The 23642-nt window shown below is 43.3% G+C and overlaps 1 protein-coding gene and 1 long non-coding RNA gene across 2 annotated transcripts in view; one reads left to right on the top strand and one right to left on the bottom strand.

Moving 5' to 3' along the window:
* The window catches only part of NPEPPS (aminopeptidase puromycin sensitive), a 30927-nt gene extending 10339 nt beyond the window's left edge, over positions 1 to 20588 (top strand). The window contains exons 3-23 of the mRNA XM_030256172.4: positions 321 to 398; positions 1305 to 1426; positions 3493 to 3600; positions 4133 to 4333; positions 5311 to 5407; positions 5528 to 5561; positions 6764 to 6878; positions 7179 to 7343; positions 8473 to 8577; positions 8880 to 8940; positions 9629 to 9738; positions 10061 to 10124; positions 11112 to 11251; positions 12215 to 12349; positions 13306 to 13525; positions 14179 to 14321; positions 14637 to 14693; positions 14975 to 15082; positions 15843 to 15998; positions 17601 to 17648; positions 18515 to 20588. Coding sequence (XP_030112032.1) covers positions 321 to 398; positions 1305 to 1426; positions 3493 to 3600; positions 4133 to 4333; positions 5311 to 5407; positions 5528 to 5561; positions 6764 to 6878; positions 7179 to 7343; positions 8473 to 8577; positions 8880 to 8940; positions 9629 to 9738; positions 10061 to 10124; positions 11112 to 11251; positions 12215 to 12349; positions 13306 to 13525; positions 14179 to 14321; positions 14637 to 14693; positions 14975 to 15082; positions 15843 to 15998; positions 17601 to 17648; positions 18515 to 18667 — 2420 coding nt within the window. The 3' untranslated portion in view covers positions 18668 to 20588. The remainder of the gene's footprint in view (positions 1 to 320; positions 399 to 1304; positions 1427 to 3492; positions 3601 to 4132; positions 4334 to 5310; positions 5408 to 5527; positions 5562 to 6763; positions 6879 to 7178; positions 7344 to 8472; positions 8578 to 8879; positions 8941 to 9628; positions 9739 to 10060; positions 10125 to 11111; positions 11252 to 12214; positions 12350 to 13305; positions 13526 to 14178; positions 14322 to 14636; positions 14694 to 14974; positions 15083 to 15842; positions 15999 to 17600; positions 17649 to 18514) is intronic.
* Positions 19505 to 23507, bottom strand: LOC140680745 (uncharacterized). The gene is made up of 2 exons (XR_012052133.1): positions 23178 to 23507; positions 19505 to 21210 (listed from the first exon to the last, which is right to left on the bottom strand). It is a non-coding gene; the product is annotated as an uncharacterized lncRNA (long non-coding RNA).
* Between the last annotated feature and the right edge of the window lie 135 nt (positions 23508 to 23642).

The raw sequence follows: 23642 nt of genomic DNA, 5'->3' as shown, positions 1-23642 counted from the left end.
TTCCTGGGACACAAATCCCATTTTTCCTGCAGGTTTGGGGTTTTTCAGCCCAACTTTCACTCCTGGAATTCCCACCATGGTATTCCCAGGATGCACAAATCCCATTTTTCCTGCAGATTTGGGGTTTTCAGCCCAACTTTCACTCCTGGAATTCCCACGATGAGAGGCAATTCCTGTTCCTGTACTTCCTCACACAGAATCACTCAGAATTAATTCCAGTTTGTCCAGCTCAGCAGCTTTGGGTGAATTTGCAGCGTTTTGAGCCCGAACCCTTTTCCATGTTCCCAGTTCTGATCCCAGTTCTGTTTTTCCCATTGCAGAAGTTCACGCCACAGGGTTCAACTATCAAAATGAAGATGAAAAAGTCACTTTGTCCTTCCCCAGCACCCTGCAGAAAGGTAAGAGCCATCCCTCCCTGCTGGGTGTGCCCTTGGCCAGGAATTCCTGCCCTGGAATTCTCCAGTGTGCCCCTGGCAGTGTGGCCTTCCTTTTGGAGCCTCTAGAATGGCAGATTTTGGCTCTGGAATTGCAGATTTTGGCTCTGGCAGTGTGTCCTTCCTTTTGGAGCCTCTGGAATTGCAGATTTTTACCCTGGAATTGCAGATTTTGGCTCTGGCAGTGTGTCCTTCCTTTTGGAGCCTCTGGAATTGCAGATTTTTACCCTGGAATTGCAGATTTTGGCTCTGGCAGTGTGTCCTTCCTTTTGGAGCCTCTGGAATTGCAGATTTTGGCTCTGGCAGTGTGTCCTCTCTGCTCTGGAGCCTCTGGAATGATGATGGTGGTGATGATGATGAAGCTGGAATCTTTGATCCTGTGGGATCTTGGCCAGCTCAGGATTCCCTTTTTTACACTGAGATGCTGAGGGCAGACCTGGAAGTTAATTTTTAAAATAATTTTATCTGAATAAACACAATAAGAGACTGTGGGATGATGATGATGCTGGAATCTTTGATCCTGTGGGATCTTGGCCAGCTCAGGATTCCTTTTTTTACACAGAATTAATCCTGAGCCTGATTTAGGGCTTTGGACAGATTGGAGGATCCCATCATTAATTTCCCATCACTAATTTCCTCTATCTTGGCTTGGAGGATACCACGATTCATTTCCCACCATTCCATAAATCCCAGAGCTTTGCGAACTTTGCTCCAAGGAAAATCCCAAATCCCCGTGGGGAAGGTTCTGGAACTCCAGGGTTTTTTGGTTGGGGGATGAAGAGGGAAGGTTCTGGAGCTCCGGGGTTTTTTGGTTGGGGGATGAGGGCCGGCAGGTCGGTGGCTGCAGCCGGGGTCGGTGTTTCCTTGCAGGGACGGGGACGCTGAAGATCGACTTTGTGGGGGAGCTGAACGACAAAATGAAAGGGTTTTACCGCAGCAAGTACAGCACGGCCAGCGGGGACACGCGCTACGCCGCCGTCACCCAGTTCGAGGTAAGCTGAGCTTAGTTTATTTTATTTTGCTTTATTTTTATTTTTAAATTTTTTATTTTTTATTAATTTATATTTTGGTTTCCGTTTTATTTAATTTTTATTTTTAAATTCTAGTATATTTTAATTGTAATTTTTAATTTTTATCTTCATTTTATTTTAAATTCATTTAAAATTAATTTAAAATTCATTTTTATTTTAGTTTCATTTTCATTTTACTTTCATTTTCATTTTACTTTCATTTTCATTATATTTTCATTTCTTTTTCATTTCATTTTCATTTTTAATTTTATTTTCATATTTAATTTTGATTTCGTTTCCATTTCATTTTTATTTTTGTTTTCATTTAATTTCATTTATTTTCATTTTATTTTCATTTCTAACCACATTTCTCCCCTTCATCCACCCCTCGGGATAAACAGCAAAAATTCCCATGATTGGAAAAATTCCCTTATTGTGGGCTGGAACTGCCAGCACAGAGAGAGCGGGACTGGGACGGGGAAATCCCAACTGCAGGGAAAAGGAAAGGGACGGAGAGGGGCTGGAACTGGGATGGGGAGATCCCGGAAATCCCAACTGCAGGGAAAGGGATGGAACCGACCACGGGGAGATCCTGGAAATCCCAACTGCAGGAAAAGGGAAAGGGATGGAGAGGGGCTGGAACTGGGATGGGGAGATCCCAGAAAATCCCAACTACAGGGAAAGGGATGGAGAGGGGCTGGAACCAGTCATAGGGGAGATGTTCTTCACCCAGCTCACTCTCCATGACTGGTCACAAGGGAGATGTTCTCCAGCCACCTCAGTCCCCAAAACCAGTCACAGGGGAGATGTTCTCCAGCCACCTCAGTCCCCAAGACCGGTCATTCGGGAGATGTTCTCCAGCCAATACCAACACCAAGGACCAAGGCAAAGGAATGGAGATGGGTTGAAACTGTGTGCTGGGTCACTGGGCAGATGTTGCCCACCCAGCTCAGTCCCTAGACCGGTCACAGGGAAGATGTTCCTCAGCGAGATCACTTCCTTAGACCGGTCACAGGGAAGATGATCTCCAGCCAATGCCAACACCAAGGACCAAGGCAAAGGAATGGAGAGGGGTTGGAACTGGCCACAGGGGAAGATGTTCTCCACCCAGGTCAGTCCCTTAGACCGGTCACAGGGGAGATGTTCTCCAGCCAATACCAACACCGAGGACCAAGGCAAAGGAATGGAGAGGTGTCACCTATTTGAGTTCCAAGGACGTTTAATTTTTCCCCAGAGGATTCAGGGACAAGTGATAATAATTTGGGACAAAAAGCTGCTTTTAAGGGGAGGAAACAACTTTTTATCAATAAAGGCATTAGGAGAGGAGTGCAGGATGAGGGCTGTCCAATAAAAGCCACCATGGGCAAGGAGCAAACCTTGCACCCCAATCTTGATCCAAGGAGGAGATGAAGGACAGGGAACATTCCAGAAGGGAACAAAGGAGATTGACAAGTGGATGATGGCAGGAGAATCTGAGGACGACTCAGGACTGAACCACTGGGGAAGCAATGAATGAACCATTCCAAACTTCTAACAAGGAATATTAAAAACCTACTACAGAAGAACAAACAGCAGACAGCAAGCAGCTTTTTGGGGCTTTTTTGGACAAATTTGGGGGGGTTTGTGCACGCCCAGCTGCTCTCAGTGCTTCCACACCTGCTGTGACTCTGCTAAATTTGAAGAAATTTTGATTGAAAATCAGGAGTGAAAGAAGAATAAACAGCAAATTCAGATTCTGCTAAATTTGGACAAATTTAGGAGTGAAGAAAGAATAAAAAGCTAATTCAGAGTCTGCTAAATCTGGACAAATTTTGATTGAAAATCAGGAGTGAAGAATAAACAGCTAATTCAGATTCTGCTAAATTTCGACAATTTTTAAATTGAAAATCAGGAGTGAAAGAAGAATAAAAAGCTAATTCAGAGGTCAGGAGTGCAGTGAGGAGACCAAACCACAATTCTCCCTTTTTTTTTGCTGGAAATAAATTGAATTTCTGTGGTTTTTTACCACAGTCTGCTGTGATTTATTTGTTTAATTCTCTTTATTCCAGGCCACTGATGCTCGCAGGGCTTTCCCTTGCTGGGATGAGCCTGCAATTAAAGCAACATTTGATATTTCTTTGGTGGTTCCCAAAGACAGAGTAGCTTTGTCAAATATGGTAAGTTTTGAAATATTTTCATTAAATATACCCTTGATAATTAAAATTTTGTCTTGATAACAGCAGGGAATAAAATCTGCAATAAATGAGGAGAGAAAGCACAAAATTCGATGTCAGGACAAATGTGGTCATTTAAAAAAAAATAAAATTAATTTTATGTGCTTATAAATAAATTATAAATAAATAAATTATAAATAAATAAAGCCTGGCCTGACGTTCTGATTGGAAGTTTTTATTTGAAATTGAGATTTGAAGTTCCTCTGGAGTTCTGATTGGAACCTGAAGAAGAATTTTGATTTGAAATTAAAGTTCACACGTGTGAGGCAGCAGGAATGAAATCCATTTAGAAATTCCATTCAGAAATTCCATTTTTGGCAGTTTTTTCCTCTTATTTTCAAGACTCTCTTTCTGAAACTCTTTGTGCCATAAAAAAACCAACATTTAGATAAAACATTCCCTTTTTTGAGCCCCAAACCCCCATTGCTCTACATGCCAAACCCCAAATTTCCCTCCCCACACCCTCTTTGGCCAGAACGTGGTGGAGCGGCGGCCGTACCCCGACGACGAGAGCCTGGTGGAGGTGAAGTTCGCGCGGTCGCCGGTGATGTCCACGTACCTGGTGGCCTTCGTGGTGGGCGAGTACGACTTCGTGGAGGCGCGGTCGCAGGACGGCGTCCTGGTGCGCGTCTACACGCCCGTGGGCAAGGCCGAGCAGGGCAAGTTCGCCCTGGAGGTAAATCTGAGTCAGGTTTGAGGGGTTTGGGGTCTGGTCAGCCACAGAAATACGGGAGTTTTGGGGGTTTTTGACATTTTTCTTGGGTTTTTTTGTGTTTTTGTTGGGTTGTAGACGTGCACGGCGTCCTGGTGCACGTCTACATGCCCGTGGGCAAGGCCAAGCAGAGCAAGTTGGCCCTTGATGTAAATCTGAGTCGGGTTTGAGGGGTTTGGGGTCTGGTCAGCCACAGAAATCTCTGAGATTTGGGGGTTTTGGACATTTTTCTTGGGTTTTTTTGGGTTTTTGTTGGGTTGTAGACATGCACGGCATCCTGGTGCACGTCTACATGCCCGTGGGCAAGGACGAGCAGGGCAAGTTGGCCCTGGAGGTAAATCTGAGTCGGGTTTGAGGGGTTTGGGGTCAGGTCAGCCACAGAAATCTCTGAGATTTGGGTTTTTTTGGGGTTTTTTTTTGAGTTTTTCTTGGGTTGTAGACGCGCTCTTGGTCCTGGTGCGTGTCTACACGCCCATGGGCAAGGCCGAGCAGGGCAAGTTGGCCCTGGAGGTAAATCTGACTCAGGTTTGAGCGGTTTGGGGTCTGGTCACTCACAGAAATCTGGGAGTCTTGGGGTTTTTTTCCTAGTTTCATTCATAAATTCTTAGTTGCAATCATAATTTCCCTAATTTCAAACATGATTTCTTCATTTCAGTCACAATTCCTTAGTTTCAATCCTAATTTCTTAATTGCAGTCACAATTTCTTAGTTTCAGTCATAATTTTCTAGTTGCAGTCATAATTTCTTCGTTTCAGTCATAAATTCATCGTTTCAATTGTAATTTCCTGTTTTCAGTCATAAATTCATTAATTTCAGCCACGATTTCTTCATTTCAGTCAGAATTCCTTAGTTTCAATCCTAATTTCTTTGTTTCAGTGACTATTTCCCAAGTGTTTCCCAGTGCCAGGTTAACAGAATATTTCTCCTCTCATTTTTTACAGGTTGCTGCTAAAACTCTGCCTTTTTATAAGGACTACTTCAATGTTCCTTACCCTCTTCCTAAAATTGATCTCATAGCTATTGCAGACTTTGCTGCTGGTAAAGTAACTCGCTTTATTGCTGAAATTGTATTTTATTTGAATTTTTTTATTAAAAAAAAAATCCTTTAGGAAGAGGTGTGGATCAATATCAATAAACCTTTGTATTTATTTTATAAAGGTGCCATGGAGAACTGGGGCCTTGTTACTTATAGGTATGATGTTAAAATACTGTCTTTCCCCCTCTTTGTTCATTAATTCTTGGAGTTAATTGGATTCATTCGAGGCAGCTCTAATTGCTGGGTGTCATCCCAAATCCGACAGAGCCAATCCTTGCAATTTTTACTTTGGTTTGGATGATTTTGGTGGTGGTGTTGCAGTTCAGGAAGGCAAAAATCAGCCACTGGATGAGGGTTTTAAGTTGAAAAAAAACCTTCTTGGCCCCTTTTTTCCCCAAAAAATCTCCTGACACAGCTGGGAGAGTTTATTTTACCTTGTGGGTAAATTTGGCAGCCACAGAGTGAAGGTGTGGAGATGGGAAAATCAAAAATATTAACTCGCCTTCCTTTGCAGTATGATTTTTTTTTTTCCTTTTTCTGATCAAACTTTTGCATTTTGCTTGTTATTAATTCATTTTCTGTGCTGGTGGTCAGGTGGATTTCCCTGAATTTTGAACAACTTGTAAGCTTTGGACTTTAAATCCTGAAATAATTTGGGATTTCTTCTGCTCAGCTTTGAATTTAGCCTTAAAAAAAAACAAAAACAAATTCGAGCCCAGGTTTTAAATGTTTCCCTGCTCATTGCGATTCTGATGAAATTTGATATTTTATTCCTTGTGGGGAAAAAATAATAGAAATATATTTCTCCTGGATGAGGAGAATTTTTGGGAATGGAGATGTGAATTTTTGCTCTTTTGTGCTGAGTTTGCTCTACCCCATCCTTGGGGAGGTTTTTCCATGGAATTTCAGCATTCCAGAGGTCCCTGAGCAGGGCTGGGAGGTGCCACAGAGGAAAAATTGCTGCTGGCACCTCTTGGAAGAGCCAGAATTCCTTTGGGAACGCTGACAGGGGCAGGATTTGCTCCCGCTCCGGAGCACAGAGGGAGCTGAGCTTCCAAAAAATGACCTAGGGGAGCATTTTGATAAATAAAAAAACCAAAATTTTCAAATTTTCCTCCTTCTGCCTGGGTTCTTTTTTTTCCACTTCTTGCATGCCATAAAATAATTCCTGCTCCAAAGCATTCCAGCAGCTGTGGAACTCACCCTGAGAATTTCAAGGCTACTCTGAAATAGATTTTGGGTTGGTTTTTTTTTTTTTTCCTCTCTTAGGTAATTTCACCTCCTTTGGGTTGTGTTTTTTTTTTATCCCCCTGGGGTTGTCCCCTCCTTGCTGAGTTTTGGTTTTCTCTCCACCACAGGGAGACTGCTTTGCTGATTGACCCCAAGAATTCCTGCTCCTCGTCCCGCCAGTGGGTGGCTCTGGTGGTGGGACACGAACTGGCTCACCAGTGGTTTGGAAACCTCGTCACCATGGTACCTCAGCCTTCTAAAATCCCATTTATTTCAATCTGCCTCCTATCCTGCCCAAAATCTGGGTTTGCATGCCCCTAAACAGCAGCACATAGTGATAAAATAATTGATTTAATATTTAAATGGTGGTTTATGGTACCTAGACCCTCCAAAATCCCTTTTTTAAATTCAAATTTACTTCATATCCTGCCCAAAACATTTGTTTGGATGCCCCTAAACAGCAACACAGTGTATTAAAATAATTAATTGAATATTCCCAGGGGATTTTGTCCTTTATCCCTGGTTTTTTTTTGTGTCATGCAGGAATGGTGGACTCACCTGTGGCTGAACGAGGGTTTTGCCTCGTGGATCGAGTACCTGTGCGTGGACCACTGCTTCCCCGAGTACGACATCTGGACCCAGTTCGTGTCTGCAGACTACACCCGAGCCCAGGAGCTCGATGCCTTAGACAACAGCCACCCCATCGAGGTGAATCCTCATTTTCCAGCTTGTTTTTTTCCCTTTTTCCCTGTAATTAAAAAGGGAATTTTGTGGTAATCGCTGGGCGAAGCGGAATCCAGAGTTCGGGCTGCTCTGTGGGTTCTGCTCTCCCTGAGGGGCTGTGCCCCCAAAAACTACTCTGGAATTCCTGGAGAAATAATTCCTAGAGATCTAATTCCCAGGGATTCCAATTCCTAGGGATTCTAATGTTTTATGAAACCTTGGATGAAATAAATTTTGGGAAATGACCTTGTCCAGCAGGGCACTTTAGAGCGATTCACTCAGCGTGCCTTGCTCACTATCCCTGAATTTAATAATTTTAACAATCTGAATTGAACAAATTCTTGCTGCTTTTGGGAAGCCAAAGATTGAAGGAAGATCCACAAATTTCTCTGATCCAGCACCAAAACAGAACTTAAACAGTGTTTATCTCCCAAACCAGCCCTGACCCAACCATATCTGGGGAATTTTTGTTCTGTGGGGGCAGAAACTGCTCTCAGACTATGATCAGTGGGAGAGGAGGGAAAGAATCCTTCACATTTTCAGCTCTAAAACTGATTTTCCCTCACATTTTCACTCTAACACTGATTTCCCCTCAGATTTTCGACTCTGAAACTATTTCCCTCCAATTTTCACCTCTAAAACTGATTTCCCTCACATTTTCACCTCTAAAACTGACTTTCCCTCCAATTTTCACCTCTAAACCAAATTTTCTTTTCACATTTTCACCTCTAAACAGATTTGCCTCACATTTTCACCTCTAAACTGATTTTCCCTCACATTCACCTCTAAAACTGACAGTTTCCCTCAGATTTTCACCTTTAAACTGGTTTCCCCTCACATTTTCACCTCTAAACTGATTATCCCTCACATTTTCACCTCTAAAACTGATTTTCCCTCCAATTTTCACCTCTAAAACTCACTTTCCCTTCACATTTTCACTTCTAAACTGATTTTCCCTCAGATTTTCAACTCTAAAACTGACAACTTCCCTCAGATTTTTACCTCTAAACTGATTTCCCCTCACATTTTCACCTCTAAACTGCTGCCACCAGCAAAATGCGATTTTTTTGGCCGCCTAAACCCTTCTCACCGGGGGTTGTGGTGCTCCCCACAGGTCAGCGTGGGCCATCCCTCCGAGGTGGATGAAATTTTTGATGCCATTTCCTACAGCAAGGGAGCCTCTGTCATCCGGATGCTGCACGACTACATTGGGGACGAGGTAAAGGAAGGAAAATTAGTGATTTTCAGGGTATTTTTTACAGCTAAAATAACTCAGGTGGAGATTTTCAGGGCTTTTTTTTTTTTTTTTTTTTTCTTTACAGCTAAATTTACTGGGGTTTTAAAAAAAATCAAGTTCTGTGTTTTGAAAATTTCTCCTCTTCAAGCTTTTTTTGAACTTATCTAGGAAAAATGAGATAATGGGAAATCAGGAATTCCTGATTTTAAAGATTCCTGAGGATAAATGCAGAGTTAGGAGGAGGATGGGAAATCTTTGTGACATCTCCACTTGTGTATTCCCAGGATTTCCGGAAAGGAATGAACCTCTACCTGACCAAGTTCCAGCAGAGGAATGCTGCCACAGGTAACTGGGTCACTGGGATGGGCACAGAAGTTATTTTTGGACTCAAAAATGCTGGTTTTGCATCTGAAATAATTGAAATTCCAGGAAATTCCTGGCTTGTTCCCAATTTCTTGTCCTACACAGGAAGGGTTCAGCATGCCTGGGGATTTTCTTGTCCCTGGAGTGTGTGGCTGAGGTGATCTCCAAGGGCTGAGTTAGCACTGAAAAATATTTTACAAATATTCTTTGGTTTGCCAAAAGAGCCTTTTGCAGTATTGATCCTGTGATTAAACAGGTCAAAGTCTGATATTTTTGCTTTTAAACTTTCTATTTTTGTGTATCAGGCACAAATGTGGAAGTGAGGACATCAAAGTTCAGTCAGCCAAATCCAATCCGTGGTGTTTGGTCAGCGATTTTTTGACATAATACATAAAAAAAACATAAGGGGAAATGTTTTTTTTCTTTGAATATTTAATGTTAATTTTTGTATCACAATGTGTATTGATTGGGTTTTTTTAGCAGTAAAGAAGCTGCTTTTCCCCTCTCTCCTTCCTGAGGAGGTTTAAACTATTTCCATTTTTTTTTTGCCTGTCATCTGTTAAATTTCAACAAAACACAGAAGTGTAAAAGGTGGGGTAAAAGTGTAAAAGAACCCAAATTTCTTATGCTGGCCCTATTAAAAACTGATTAAAATCCTTTTCTCCTGCAGAGGATCTCTGGGAAAGCCTGGAAAAAGCCAGTGGCAAACCCATTGCTGCTGTGATGAACACGTGGACCAAACAAATGGGATTTCCACTCATTTATGTGGAGGCTGAACAGGTAAAAATGGAATTGTGCCTTAATTTTGGATCAAATTGAGCAATATTCTCTGATTTTGGGCATTCCCTTGGATCAGGGGTGATAAAAATGGAATTGTGCCTTAATTTCAGATAAAATTGAACAATATTCCCTGGTTTTGGGCATCCCCTTGGATCAGGGGTGGTAAAAATGGATTTGTGCTCTGAGGCAAAGCCTTTTTCTGAGGGGAAAAACCCAAATTATTCCATGAAACACTCAAGGACTGAAATGAAACATGCTAATCATCCCCTTTTCTCATTTTCTTGCTTTTTAACATTTTTTTAATTTTTTTTTTTTCCCTTAGCAAGAAGATGACAGAGTGTTGAAGTTGGTCCAGAAGAAATTCTGTGCCAGTGGACCATATACTGGTAAGAAGAGAACTGGGAGCAGGAATGGGATGGGCACAAACCCACCAAAATTTCCCAATTTTGAAGGGATATTGTTGGGTTTTTTTGTTGTTTTTCATCCAAAAGCAGCAGTTTTGGGAGCTGAAACACCCTCAGCCCTGTGCTCTGCCTGGATCGAGGTGGGATAATCTGAGGAAATTCAAGTTTGGGTCTTTTCTATTTGTGGTTTCCATATCCTGGCATGGAGAGCAGCATTCCTTGTCTCAAAAATTCCTTCAAAAATGTCAATTTTAGGTCCCTCTGAGAGGCTGGTGAACAGCTGGTTTGTGGTGGTACTGAAATAAATGGAATAAAAACACCCCAGGTGTGCACAACTGCTGATTCCAGCACTGATTCCACTCACTTCCCATGCTTATCTAAATTAAAATGTTCGGCTTGAATGTTGATTTAAAGATTTTGGGGATTTTAACTCTAAAACTGTCATTTCCCTTCAGATTTTTAACTCTAAAAGTCACATTTTCCCTCAGATATTTCACCTCTAAGATGGACATTTTCCTTCACATTTTCAATTCTAAAACTGACATTTTCCTTCAGATTAAAAGTGTCATTTCCCCTCAGATTTGTACCTTGAAAACTGGCATTTTCCCTCAGATTTTTTTATCTGTAAAACTGACATTTTCCTTCAGATTAAAAGTGTCATTTTCTATTAGATTTTTACCTTGAAAACTGACATTTTCCCTCAGAATTTTGACTCGAAAACTGACATTTTCCCTCAAATTTTGACTGGAAAACTGATATTTGCCCTCATATTTTGACTTGAAAATGGACATTTTCCCTCAGATTTTTGACCCTAAAACTGATTTTCCCTCAGACTTTTACCTCTAAAAACTGATATTTCAGATTCGGACCTTTAGATTTGAGCCTTTATTTTCCAGTTGAACCTGGGACCTTTTTGTGCTGTTTTCTGTGTTTTCCACCCAATTTTTCCTGGTTTTCCCTCTTTTCCAGGGGAGGATTTCCCCATGTGGATGGTGCCCATCAGTATTTGCACGAGCGAGGACCCCAGCTGTGCCAAAATGCAGATTTTGATGGACAAACCCGAGCTCACCGTGGTGTTGAAGGACACCAAACCAGAGCAGTGGGTCAAGGTGAAGCCTGAAAATTTCATTTTTCATTTCATTTTCCTCTTCCCTTTTTTATTTCTCTTTCCCTTGGAATTTTGGTTTTCCTCTGGAAAAACTTCTTTTCTTCCCTGTGCTGCTCTGGAGTTTTGGTTCCTATTCCTCCTCTTTCTTTTCCATTTTCCTGCCATGTCAACTGGAATTTTTTGGGACTTAAAGCCTGGAAAAAATTCTGAAATTAAAGGCAGGATTTGAGTTGAGATGTGGTGGGGTTTTTAGTCATTGTTATCATTATTATTGCAATTATTGTTATTATTATCTCATTACCATTATAACAATTATAATTATTACAATCATTACATACTTTATGCTGTGTATTAAATATATTCTCTTACTATATTTATATTTAAATTCTTAACTATATGTATATGTCATAAATCTATACATTATATAATGTTAATTAATACAAATATACACAATAGATTTATTATTTTAAAATTATAGTTTTCATATTTATATAATATATGAATACATCATTTCATATATTGTTTTTCTATATATAATTTTCCCACATATGCTTTTTATATATAAAGCACATATATAGATTTATTTAGATAAATATGCATTAATATAAAGACATATTTTAAATATATAACAACATAAAGACATATTTTAGATAAATATGTATAGATACAAAGATATTTTAAATAAATGCCTATAAATATAAAGTTTAGATAGATAAGTATAAACAAAAATATACATTTTATATAAATAGAAATCCATATTTTAGACACATATACACAACTATATATTAATATAAATAACATTTTCTCTAATTACATATAACAAAAAATAACATTATATTTAAATATACAAACATGAACCGAATTTTATTGAAATCGACACAAACACAGCCCATATTTTAGATATAAATTCTTATAAAATTTGGACTTCTTTGCTGCTGCCTGAGCCTGGTGCTGTTTTTTGCAGCTGAACCTGGGCACGGTGGGGTTTTACCGCACCCAGTACAGCCCGGCCATGCTCGAGAGCCTCATCCCGGCCATCAAGGACCTGTCCCTGCCCCCCGTGGACAGGCTGGGGCTGCAGAACGACCTCTTCTCCCTGGTGAGGCCCTGGAACGGGGGAATTCCAATGGGAATAGGGGAAAAGCCAGTGGGAATGGAGGAAAACCCAATGGGAATGGGGGAAAATCCAATGGGAATGGGGCAAAGTCATCTAGAAATGGGGCAAAGTCATCTGGGAACGGGGGAGATCCAATGGAAGTGGGGAAAAGCCAGTGGGAATGGGGGAAATCCAATGGGAATGGAGAAAAATCCAATGGGAATGGGGAAAAGTCATCTAGAAATGGGGCAAAGTCATCTGGGAACGGGGAAAAGCCAATGGGAATGGGGAAAAGCCAGTGGGGACGGGGGAAAAGCCAATGGGGACGGGGGAAAAGCCAATGGGGACGGGGGAAAAGCCAATGGGGACGGGGGAAAAGCCAATGGGAACGGGGGAAAAGCCAATGGGAACGGGGGAAAAGCCAATGGGAATGGGGGAAAATCCAATGGGAATGGGGCAAAGTCATCTAGAAATGGGGCAAAGTCATCTAGGAACGTGGAAAAGCCAATGGGAATGGGGAAAAGCCAGTGGGAATGGGGGAAATCCAATGGGAATGGGGGAAAAGCCAATGGGAATGGGGGAAATCCGATGGGAATGGGGGAAAATCATCTGGGAACAGCGCAAAGTCATCTCTGAATGGGGGAAACTCATCCGGGAATGGGGCAAAGTCATCTGGGAATGGGGGAAATTCATCTGGGAATGGGGGAAATTCCAATGGGAATGAGGCAAAGTCATCTGGGAATGGGGAAAATCATCTGGGATTGGTCTGGGAACAGGGGAAAATCATCTGGGAATGGGGGAAATCCTCTGGGAATGGGGGAAAATCCTCTGCGATAAAGAAAATAAAGTGATGAGTGATTAAAAATGGGATCAATCCCTGTATTTTCCCAATAACCAATAAAATAACATGCCGAGCTATTGAACAATGGGATTAATCTCATTTTTTTCCTTTTCCTCAGGCCCGAGCTGGAATCATCAGCACCGTGGAGGTCCTGAAAGTGATGGAAGCTTTTGTGAACGAGCCCAACTACACCGTGTGGAGCGACCTGAGCTGCAACCTGGGCATCCTGGGCACCCTCCTGTCCCACACAGATTTCTACGAGGACATCCAGGTGTTCGTCAGAGACGTCTTCTCCCCCATCGGGGAGAGGCTGGGCTGGGACCCCAAACCTGGAGAGGGTAGGAAAGTTCTGCTGGGGCTGGAAATCTGCTGGGGTGGGTAAAAATCGTCAGGGGTTTGGGGGAAATGTGCTGGGAAATTGAGCTTGGGGTGGGTAAAAGTCATCAGGGGTTTGAGAGGAAATTGTTGGGAAATTGAGCTTGGGGTGGGTAAAAATCATCAGGGGTTTGGGGGGAAATTTCTTCTGGGAAATTCAGTTTGGGTTTTGGGAATCTTGAGTGTCAACAAATTACTGGGGATTGTGGGGGAGACTTCTGGGGAATCCAATTATGGATTTGGGAATCTTGAGGAACAATAAATTACCAATGATTTTTTCTCACTCCTCAACCCTCCTGAGGGGTCTGGTTTTGGGAAAATTGGGAAAAGCTCCCAGATAATCCCATTTTTTTGGTTTTTTCTCACTCCTAGACTCTCCTGTGGGGGCTGGCCTTGGGAAAATTGGGACAAGCTCCCAAATAATCCCATTTTCCCATTCTTTCTTAGTTCTAAAGCCTTCTGAGGGGTCTGGTTTTGGGAAAACTGGGAAAAGCTCCCAAATAATCAAAATTTTCCATTTTTTTCTCTCTCCTAGACCCTCCTGAAGGGTCTGGTTTTGGGAAGACTGGGAAAAGATCCCAAATAATCCCATTTTTCCATTTTTTACCTCTCCTAGGCCACCTAGATGCCCTCCTGAGGGGTCTGGTCTTGGGAAAATTGGGAAAAGCCGGGCACAAGGCAACGCTGGAGGAGGCCCGGCGCCGGTTCAAGGAGCACGTGGAAGGGAAGCACATCCTCTCTGCTGACCTGAGGAGTCCTGTAAGTCCTGGGGGGGCTTTGGGTTCCCCAAAATGTATCCCCACCCCCTGGGCAGGTGTATTCCAAAGGGTAGGGAATGAGAGGGGAGCAGGCTGGGAGATTGGAGCATCCTTCTTTTTTGGCATCCTGCTGGAATTGCCAAAATTCTCCTGGAATGGAGGAAAACATCGAAGAGTTGAAGCATCTCTCCAATGCAGAGTTAAAACCCAGGAGGGAACACAGTGTTGGTGCTTCCAGATGTTGAAATTCCAACCCAATTCCATAAAAATTTCCAAAAGTTTGATGGTTTTTTGTTTGTTTCTGGTTTGCTCCCAGGTCTACGTGACTGTGCTGAAACACGGGGACAGCTCCACCCTGGACACCATGCTAAAGGTTGGGTGCTCACTCTCCAAAATCCCACATTTCCCCCTAAAAAAATCCCTCTGGACTGGGATTTATCCACAACCAGGCCCAATCCTTGGTGCTGTGAAATTCCCTTGGGAATTTCCCCTTGTGAAAATCGCTTTATTCCTTGGAATTAACAGCACCACCAGCCAGGCCGATTTATCCCTGATTAGATTTGACGAGTAATTAGCAATTCTTTCACTCACAGAGGGCTCATTAAGCGTGGAATTAATTATTAATTAATATTTGGATGTGTTTTCCCCCTTCAGCTGCACAAGCAGGCCGACATGCAGGAGGAGAAGAACCGGATCGAGCGTGTCCTCGGAGCCATCTCCCAGCCAGAGCTGATCCAAAAAGTTCTCACCTTTGCACTTTCAGTGAGTTCCCTTCTTTTGGGATATTCCCTGGGGAATTTCCCTCTGCATTCCTTCAGCTTCAGGGCTCAACCTGCAGGAATTCTCCTCCTGGGACAAGCTTTGTGTTGTGCCTTCGGAGTTTTGAGGAAATTCCAAGTGGAGGAAAATCTCAGCCGGTTGGGTCCAAATTAAGAAAAATTTGACTGAATTGGGTCCAAATTAAGAATTTGGCTGAGTTGGGTCCAAGATTTGGCTGAGTTGAGTGAAAGATTTGGCTGAGTTGGGTTCAAATTAACAAAAATTTGTCTGAATTGGGTCCAAATGAAGAAGAATTTGGCTGAGTTGGGTCCAAGATTTGGCTGAGTTGGGTCCAAGATTTGGCTGAGTTGGGTCCAAATTAACAAGAATTTGGCTGAATTGGGTCCAAATTAACAAGAATTTGGCTGAATTGGGTCCAAATTAACAAGAATTTGGCTAAGTTGGGTCACTAAATTCAGAAATGTCTGAATGAACTGGTTCCAAATTAATAAAAATCTGAAATGAGCTAGCTCTAAATTAAGAAAAATATGAGAGACTTGGTTCCAGATCAACAGAAATTTAAGGGAATTTCTTCCATATTAACAAAAATCTGAGAGATTTGCTTCTCCTTCAGTCTTTGAGTTGTACATTCAATTTTTGAATTAAAAAATCAGCTTTATTAGATGGATTGCGTGTAGGAACAGCTAACCCCTGATCCCAGGGCTGTGGAATTGTTGGGAAAAGTGGAATTTTGGTTCCCCAGGAGGAGGTGCGGCCCCAGGACACGGTGTCGGTGATCGGGGGCGTGGCTGGGGGCAGCAGGCAGGGCAGGAAAGCGGCCTGGAAATTCCTGCGGGACAACTGGGAGGAGCTCTACAACCGCTACCAGGGCGGCTTCCTCATCTCCAGGTTGATAAAGGTATTAATTCAATTTAATTTAATTTAATTTAATTTAATTCAATTTTATACAACCGCTACCAGGGTGGCTTCCTCATCTCCAGGTTGATAAAGGCATGGATTTCCATTTAATTCCATTTAATTTAATTTAATTTAATTCCATTTTATACAACCGCTACCAGGGTGGGTTCCTCATCTCCAGGTTGATAAAGGTATGGAGTTCCATTTAATTCCATTTAATTCAATCCGATTCCATTTAGTATAATCAATACCAGGGTGGATTCCTGATCTCCAGGTTCATAAAGGTACGGGAGTAATTCAATTTAATTCCATTTCATTTGATTTAATGTAATTGATACCAGGATGGATTCCTGATCTCCAGGTTGATAAAGGTATGGGGGCTCCACTGAATTCAATTTAATTTAATTCAATTCAATTCAATATAATCAATACCAGGGCAGATTCCTGATCTCCAGGTTGATAATGGTACAGGAGCCTCCATCTGGGGCTGGAAATGTTCCATTGAATTCAATTTAATTCCATTTAATACAATTTAATTCTATTAAATTTAATTCAATTCAATTTAACATAATGGATACCAAGGTGAATTCCTGATCTCCAGAGTGATAAAGGTACAGAAGCCCTGGGGGAACCTTCCCATCTGGGACTGGAAATGTTCAATTGAATTCCATTTAATTTGATTTAATTCAATTTAATTCAATTCAATTCAGTATAATTGAGACCAAGGTGGATTCCTGATTTCCAGATTGATAAAGGTACAGGAGCCCTGGGGAAAGCCTGCAGCCCATCTGAGACTGGAAATGTTCCATTTAATTTGATTTAATTTAATTTGATTTGATTTAATTCAATTCAATTTGATTCAATTTAATTTAATTCAATTCAGTTCAAATTAATATAATCAATACCAAAGTGGATTCTTAATCTCCAGATTGATAAAGGTACAGGAGCCTTGGGGAAAAACTTCAGCCCATCTGGGACTGGAAATGTTAAATTTAATTCAATTTAATTCAGTTCAATTCAATTTAATTCAGTTCAATTCAATTTAATTCAATTCAATTTAATAATTTTTGTTTAATAATTTAATAAATTCATAATTACTTTTATAATGTGAATTATAAATTTAATAATGTAAATTTTTATTTATTTCTAATAAATAATATAGTTAATAAATATTTTAATTGCATTTATATTTAATACCTATATTTATATTAGTATATCTATACACGAACATATTATTGTATAAAATATGAATATGTTTTATTTATATTTAATAAATATATTTAATACTATATCAAATAAATAAATTAGTTTTCCTTAATTAATAAAATAAATAATGAAAAAATTAAATAAAATAATAAACTAAAATAATAAAATTAACCAAATAATTTTTATTTTAAAAAATTAATATATAATATTATATATTTAATAAATCAGTAAAGTTTTATATTATTAATATATTTAATAAATAAATCTATTTCTTAAAAATAAATATACAAAAAATCTATTTAGTATATATTTACTAAACAATTATTTGTTTATTTATTTAACTTTAATTTAATAATTCGTTCATAATTTAAATTTGGGTTTATTTTTTTCCTTGCAGCTCACAGTGGATGGATTTGCAAATGATAAAATGGCTGCAGAAGTGAAGGTAAGAGTCTTTAATTAACACATTTCTTAAGTAGTCCCTGATAAACTTGGGGTGCTCTGGGTGGAGGAGTCACAGGGATTTTGTTTTTCTACTGCTCTTTGGGCTGGATAAAAAATTATTGAAATTTTAAATCAGCATTTTGGGAAAAACCTGGAATTTCCCTGATTTATTCCCCACTCCTGGAAAAGTTCCCCCATCCCTGGAAGCGTTTCTCCATCCCTGCCGGTGCCCAGGGCCGAGCTGCCCGAGCCTCTCCCGGAGCTCTGGAGCCACCAGCGGCGGCTCTTCCATCTCCCCAGCCCAACCCAACCCGACCCAGCCCAGCCCAGCCCAACCCAACCCAGCCCAACCCAGCCCAACCCAACCCAGCCCAACCCAATCCAATCCAATCCAACCCAATCCAATCCAACCCAACCCAATCCAACCCAACCCAACCCAACCCAATCAAACCCAGCCCAATCCAACCCAATCCAATCCAATCCAATCCAGCCCAGCCCAGCCCAGCTCAACCCAGCCCAAGCCAAGCCAGCCCAAGCCAGCCCAAGCCAGCCCAAGCCAGCCCAACCCAAGCCAAGCCAACCCAACCCAGCCCAACCCAGCCCAACCCAACCCAACCCAGCCCAAGCCAACCCAACCCAACCCAACCCAACCCAGCCCAGCCCAACCCAACCCAGCCCAACCCAACCCAGCCCAACCCAGCCCAACCCAACCCAACCCAACCCAACCCAGCCCAACCCAGCCCAGCCCAACCCAACCCAGCCCAACCCAGCCCAACCCAACCCAACCCAGCCCAGCCCAACCCAAACCCCGCTGTCCCCAAACCCCGCTGTCCCCGCGCCACCCCGCGCTGCCGCTGTCCCCTGCAGGCGTTCTTCGAGAGCCACCCGGCGCCGTCGGCGGAGCGCACGGTGCAGCAGTGCTGCGAGAACATCCTGCTGAACGCGGCCTGGCTGCGCCGCGACGCCGACAGCCTGCAGCATTTCCTGCAGCAGCGCCGGGCCGCGCCCGCGCCCGTGTGAGCCCCGGCACTGCCACCGGCACCGGCCAGCGCAGCCCCGGCGCCGCGGAGGAGCCCCACCGCTGACCCGCCTGCCAACAATTTGGGAGTTCTGCTTTTGGTTTCTTCCCCCCCACACCCCCATCTTTTCCTTTCCTTTTTATTTTTTTTTTTTTTAATTTTCTTCCGTTTTTTTCCTTTTCTTTCCTCTCCCTTTTTTCCATTTTTTCACTTTTTTCTCCTTTTTTTCCCCTTCTTTTTCCTTTTTATTTCCTTTATTAATTTTTTTCTTTTTTAAATTTTTTTCCTTTTTTTTCATTTTTTTCTTTTTCATTGTTTTTCCTTTTTTATTTTTTTTGTTTCCTTTTTTCCTCTTTTTTCTATTTTGTTTTTTCTCCTTTTTTCCTTTTTTCTTTTTATTTCCTTTTTCCCCTTTTTTCTATTTCCCTTTTTTCCCTTTTTCATTTTTTTCCTTTAATTTCTTTACTGTTCTTTTATAGTTTTTTTTTTTTACTTTTTTTTCTGTTTTCTCTTTTTTTCCTATCTTGTCTTTTCTCTTTTTTCCTTTTTTTGCCTTTTTCTTTTTCCTTTTTTTGGTATTTCCCTTTTTCCTCTTTTTTCCTTTTTCCCCTTTATTTTCTCTTTTTTTCCTTCTTTTTTAATTTTTTTTCCTTTTTTTCCTGTTTTCCCTTTTTATCTCTTTTTCCTTTTTTTCCTTTTTTTATTTTTTCCTTTTTTTCTCTTTTTCCTTCTTCCCTTTTGTTTCCTTGTTTTTTTTTTTTCCGTCTATTTCCTTTTTTTCCTTTTTTCCCTTCTTTTTCCCTTCCTTTTAGTTTTTTTTTTCAATTTGTTTATTTCCTCCTCCTCCTCCTCAAGCCCGTGGGGATTGGACCGTGAATGTAGAGTTTAAATCGGTTCCTGCTCACACACTCCAAGAATTTGGGAAAAAAAAACCAACAACAACAACAACAAAAATCTATCAGCGATTCTGCAGAAAGAGAGAGAGAAAAAAATACAAAAATAAAAAAAAAGAGAGAGAAAAAATCTGTAAATATGATAGTAATAAAATAGAGCATAACAAAACTGTGAAACTTCCTCAAGCCTTGTCAGTGGTTAAAATATTTAACACCCCCTTCTCCCTTTTCCTGACACTCTTATGGACAAATTCTGGTTTTTACACCCTCCCTCCCCAAAAAAAAAGAGTAAATCAGGGGATTTTAGGTCAGTCTGAGGCAGAGTGGGGCCAGGCAGGTGTGGTCGGATCCGTGCAAGATTTTGGGGAGATCCCTGAACCCCCAAGCACAGTTTTGTGTTAAACCCCCCCCAAAAAAACCCCAAAACAAGCCCCAAATTCCCCCTGTTCTGTTCCTCCTCTGTCGGGATTGTCAGGGAGCTCCTGTGCCAGCCACACTCAAACAGAAAGGTTTGTGCAGAAAAGTTTGATTTTATTTCCCATTTCCTCCTGGCTGCCCTCCCTCCTCCTCCAGAGGATCCAGCTGCTCCTTCCTCTCCAAAATTCCGCTGGAAATTCGGATTCAGAAGCCTTAAATCAGTGATGATGATGATGATGATGAAGAAGCTGTGCCATCATCCCCTCCCAAAGCAGCGTGGTCCAACTCAGCCACCCTCTAACACACAAAGGTTGGAATTCCAGCTTTTTCTTTTTTTGGTTTTTTCCTCCCTTTTTATTTTTTTTTCCTTAGTTTCTTGAACAGGAATTGATATTTGGTGTGGCTTAACTGTTAATTATTTTCGGGAGGTCATCAGATTTAACTTGTCAGACTGCTTCCCCCTCGAGACATTTTTGTGCTATTGTTTAAAAAAAAAAAAGATTATGAAAAAAAACCCACAAAAAAATCAAAAAAACCAACAAAAAATAGTACAAAATAAACAACAAAAAAAGATTTAAAACAGTTGGCGTTAATAAAAATGTCAATGTGAAATTCACGTCCTCACCTTGTGTTCTGTTTGAAGGCTGAAAGGACCCAAAGCTCAGTTTAATTTTTAGCCTGAAAGGACCCAAATCTCAGTTTAATTTGGAGCCTGAAAGGACCCAAAGCTCAATTTAATTTAGAGCCTGAAAGGACCCAAAACTGAGTTTAATTTGGAGCCTGAAAGGACGAAAAGCAGAATTTATTTTGGAGGCTGAAAGGACCCAAAGCTCAGTTTAATTTGGAGGCTGAAAGGACCCAAAGCTGGTTTTATTTGGAGGCTGAAAGGACCCAAAACTCAGTTTTAAGGTGTCACTTACAGGACCCGTCCTGTGCCACCAGGGTTAGAATTTTAGCTGACAAACCCAGATCAGAGCCTGTTTTATCTGAAGAAAAACCACCCTCAGGCACTCCAGAACTGGATTTAGCAGAGAAAGGAAGAAAAAAACCCAAATTATGAATAAAAAAATTTGTATTAAACAGCACAAACTTGATGGAATAACATCGTGGAGGCACTTCCAGGCTGGGGAAACACCCCAAAAATGGGAATTTTGAGGCTGTGAGTGTTGCATTCCCGAGGCTGGTTTGGGAATTTCTGTGTCAGCACCAGCTAAGCTGCTTTTCCTTCTGCTCCCTGCACAGGGACAAAATGCAAATAATGAAAATAATGGAAATAGGATTGGGCTGGGGGGATCCAGGGAGAGGCACAAAACAACAACCCCAGCAGCAAACGCAGCCAGGCTCAGTTCCCCATGGAAGGGATTTTGGGATTTGGCTTTTCCATGGGAAATCTTTATTTTTATCACTGGAGTCAAAACGATGTTGGGAAGAGTGGCAGGACAAAAACAGGAATTTTTTGGGGTGAGGAAAAAGCTGAGCCTGGTAACTCATGCAGGCCCTGAGAGGAGTTAAATTCCCAATTAAATGAATTTTGGGATTTGGTTTTCTCATAGGAAATCTTTATCTGTATAAATAAATTCAGGCAGTGTAAATAAATATGTATTAATAAATGCAGCAAAGTGGTGCTGGGGAGGGGCAGGACAAGGACAGTGGAGTTTTGGTTTCTCACTCCAGGGTTTTCCAGCTGCCATCCCTGCAGGACACCCCAAAATCCACCCTCGGCACCCCTGCCAGCGCTGACAAACATTCCTGCAGCTCTGAGAGCTTTGGGATCACCACCCCTCCATGGGGAGCTGTCCCAGTGCCTGATCCCCCTGAGCAGGACACCCCAAAATCCATCCCAAAACTCCCAGACCCCTGAGAGCTTTGGGATCACCATCATTCCATGGGGAGCTGCTCCAGTGCCCAAAATCCCTCTGGGGAAAAACCCCAAAATCCAACCCAAAATATCCAACCCAAAACTCCCAGAGCTCTGAGAGCTTTGGGATCACCATCATTCCATGGGGAGCTGCTCCAGTGCCCAAACGCTCTCTGGGGAAAATCCCCAAAATCCAACCCAACAAATCCAACCCAAACATTCCTGGAGCCCTGAGAGCTTTGGGATCACGAACATTCCATGGGGAGCTGGCCCTGTGCTCAAACACCCTCTGGGGAAAAACCCCAAAATCCATCCCAAAACTCCCAGACCTCTGAGAGGTTTGGGATCACAAACATTCCATGGGGAGCTGGCCCTGTGCTCAAACACCCTCTGGGGAAAAACCACAAAATCCAACTCAAAACCAAACCCAAAATTCCTGAAGCTTTGGAAGGTTTGGGATCACCATCATTCCATGGGGAGCTGCCCCAGTGCCCAAAAACCCTCTGGAGTAAACCCCAAAACCCAACCCGAAATATTCAACCCAAAACTCCCAGAGCTCTGAGAGATTTGGGATCACAACCATTCCATGGGGAGTTGTTCCAGTGCCCAAAATCCCTCTGGAGTAAACCCCAAAACCCAACCGAACAAATCCATCCCAAAACTCCCAGAGCTCTCAGAGCTTTGGGATCACCATCATTCCATGGGGAGCTGTTCCAGCCCCCAAAATCCATCCCAAGAAATCCACCCCAAACCCCGCCGAGCTCCGGCAGTTTTGGGATCACCATCATTCCTTGGGGAGCCGTCCCGGTGCCCGGCCCGTCCCTTCCCCGCAGGAATTCCTTCCCCAAACCTCTCCAACCGCGCCCTGTCCCCGCCGGGCTCCTTCTCCCGGAATTCCACCGGATCCCGTTCCTGGATCCCTTTCCGGGACCCCGGAACCCTTCGGCAGCGGGGGATGAGGAACGGGCCGGGCCCGGGGCTGTGTCCCGGTAATTGCCGCTTGTCCCCGCGCTTGCGGCGTGTGTCACTAATTACCGCGGCCCGTTAATTGTCCCGCCGCTCTCCGCCCGTCCGTTTTCCCTTTCCCCTCCCGTTCCCGCATCCCGCGGTTGTCACCCCGCTTTGGGGTGCCCCAACCGAGGGCACCCGGGGGACACCGGAGCCGCTGCAGGGCGGTTCTGGCGGGGCCGTCCCACCGGGGAGCGCTTCCATCCCCGCCCCGGTGCTGACCGGCCCGGTGCCCCGCCCCGTCACCGGTACCGACCCACGGGACACCCCGCTCCATGCGGGATGCCCGTCCCACAGCGACTCTGCAGTACCGGACAGCACACACCGGGACACACCGGGACACACCCCCGCTCCCGGGAAACCGGCGCCGGTTCCGCTTCCCGCTGCGCGCCGAGCACGTGGCTCCTCCCCAGCCGGTTCCGGTGCCGCTGCCGCCCTGCCCCGGGCACTGCCGGTAACCGGCAGCAGTGCCGGTGACCCCGCTCTCCGTCCCGCCGCTCCCGGTGTCCCGGTGGTCCCGGTGCCGCCCCCCACGCGCGGCCCAACGTGGTCGCGCCCCCCCCCCCCACCCCGCGGCAATGGTCCCGTCCCGGCCCCGCCCAATCCCCGCGCGCGCCGCCGGAAGCCCCGCCCCTTCTCCTTCCTCCCCCGCTCCCTCCCTTTTACCGCCGCCCCCCCTCAACGCGCCCCCCCCTTCCAATGGCCTCGCGCCGCCGGCCCAGCCAATAGGAAAGCGCGCGCGCCGGCCCGGGGGGCCCCGCCGGCCAATCAGCGCGGTGGGCGCGGGGCGCGCGCGCGCG

Source organism: Taeniopygia guttata, chromosome 27 (genome assembly GCF_048771995.1).
Source record: "Taeniopygia guttata chromosome 27, bTaeGut7.mat, whole genome shotgun sequence".
In the NCBI taxonomy this organism is placed as follows: domain Eukaryota; kingdom Metazoa; phylum Chordata; class Aves; order Passeriformes; family Estrildidae; genus Taeniopygia; species Taeniopygia guttata.
The sequence above is the reverse complement of the archived record's forward strand: the minus strand, read 5'-3'. Positions and strand labels throughout refer to the sequence as shown.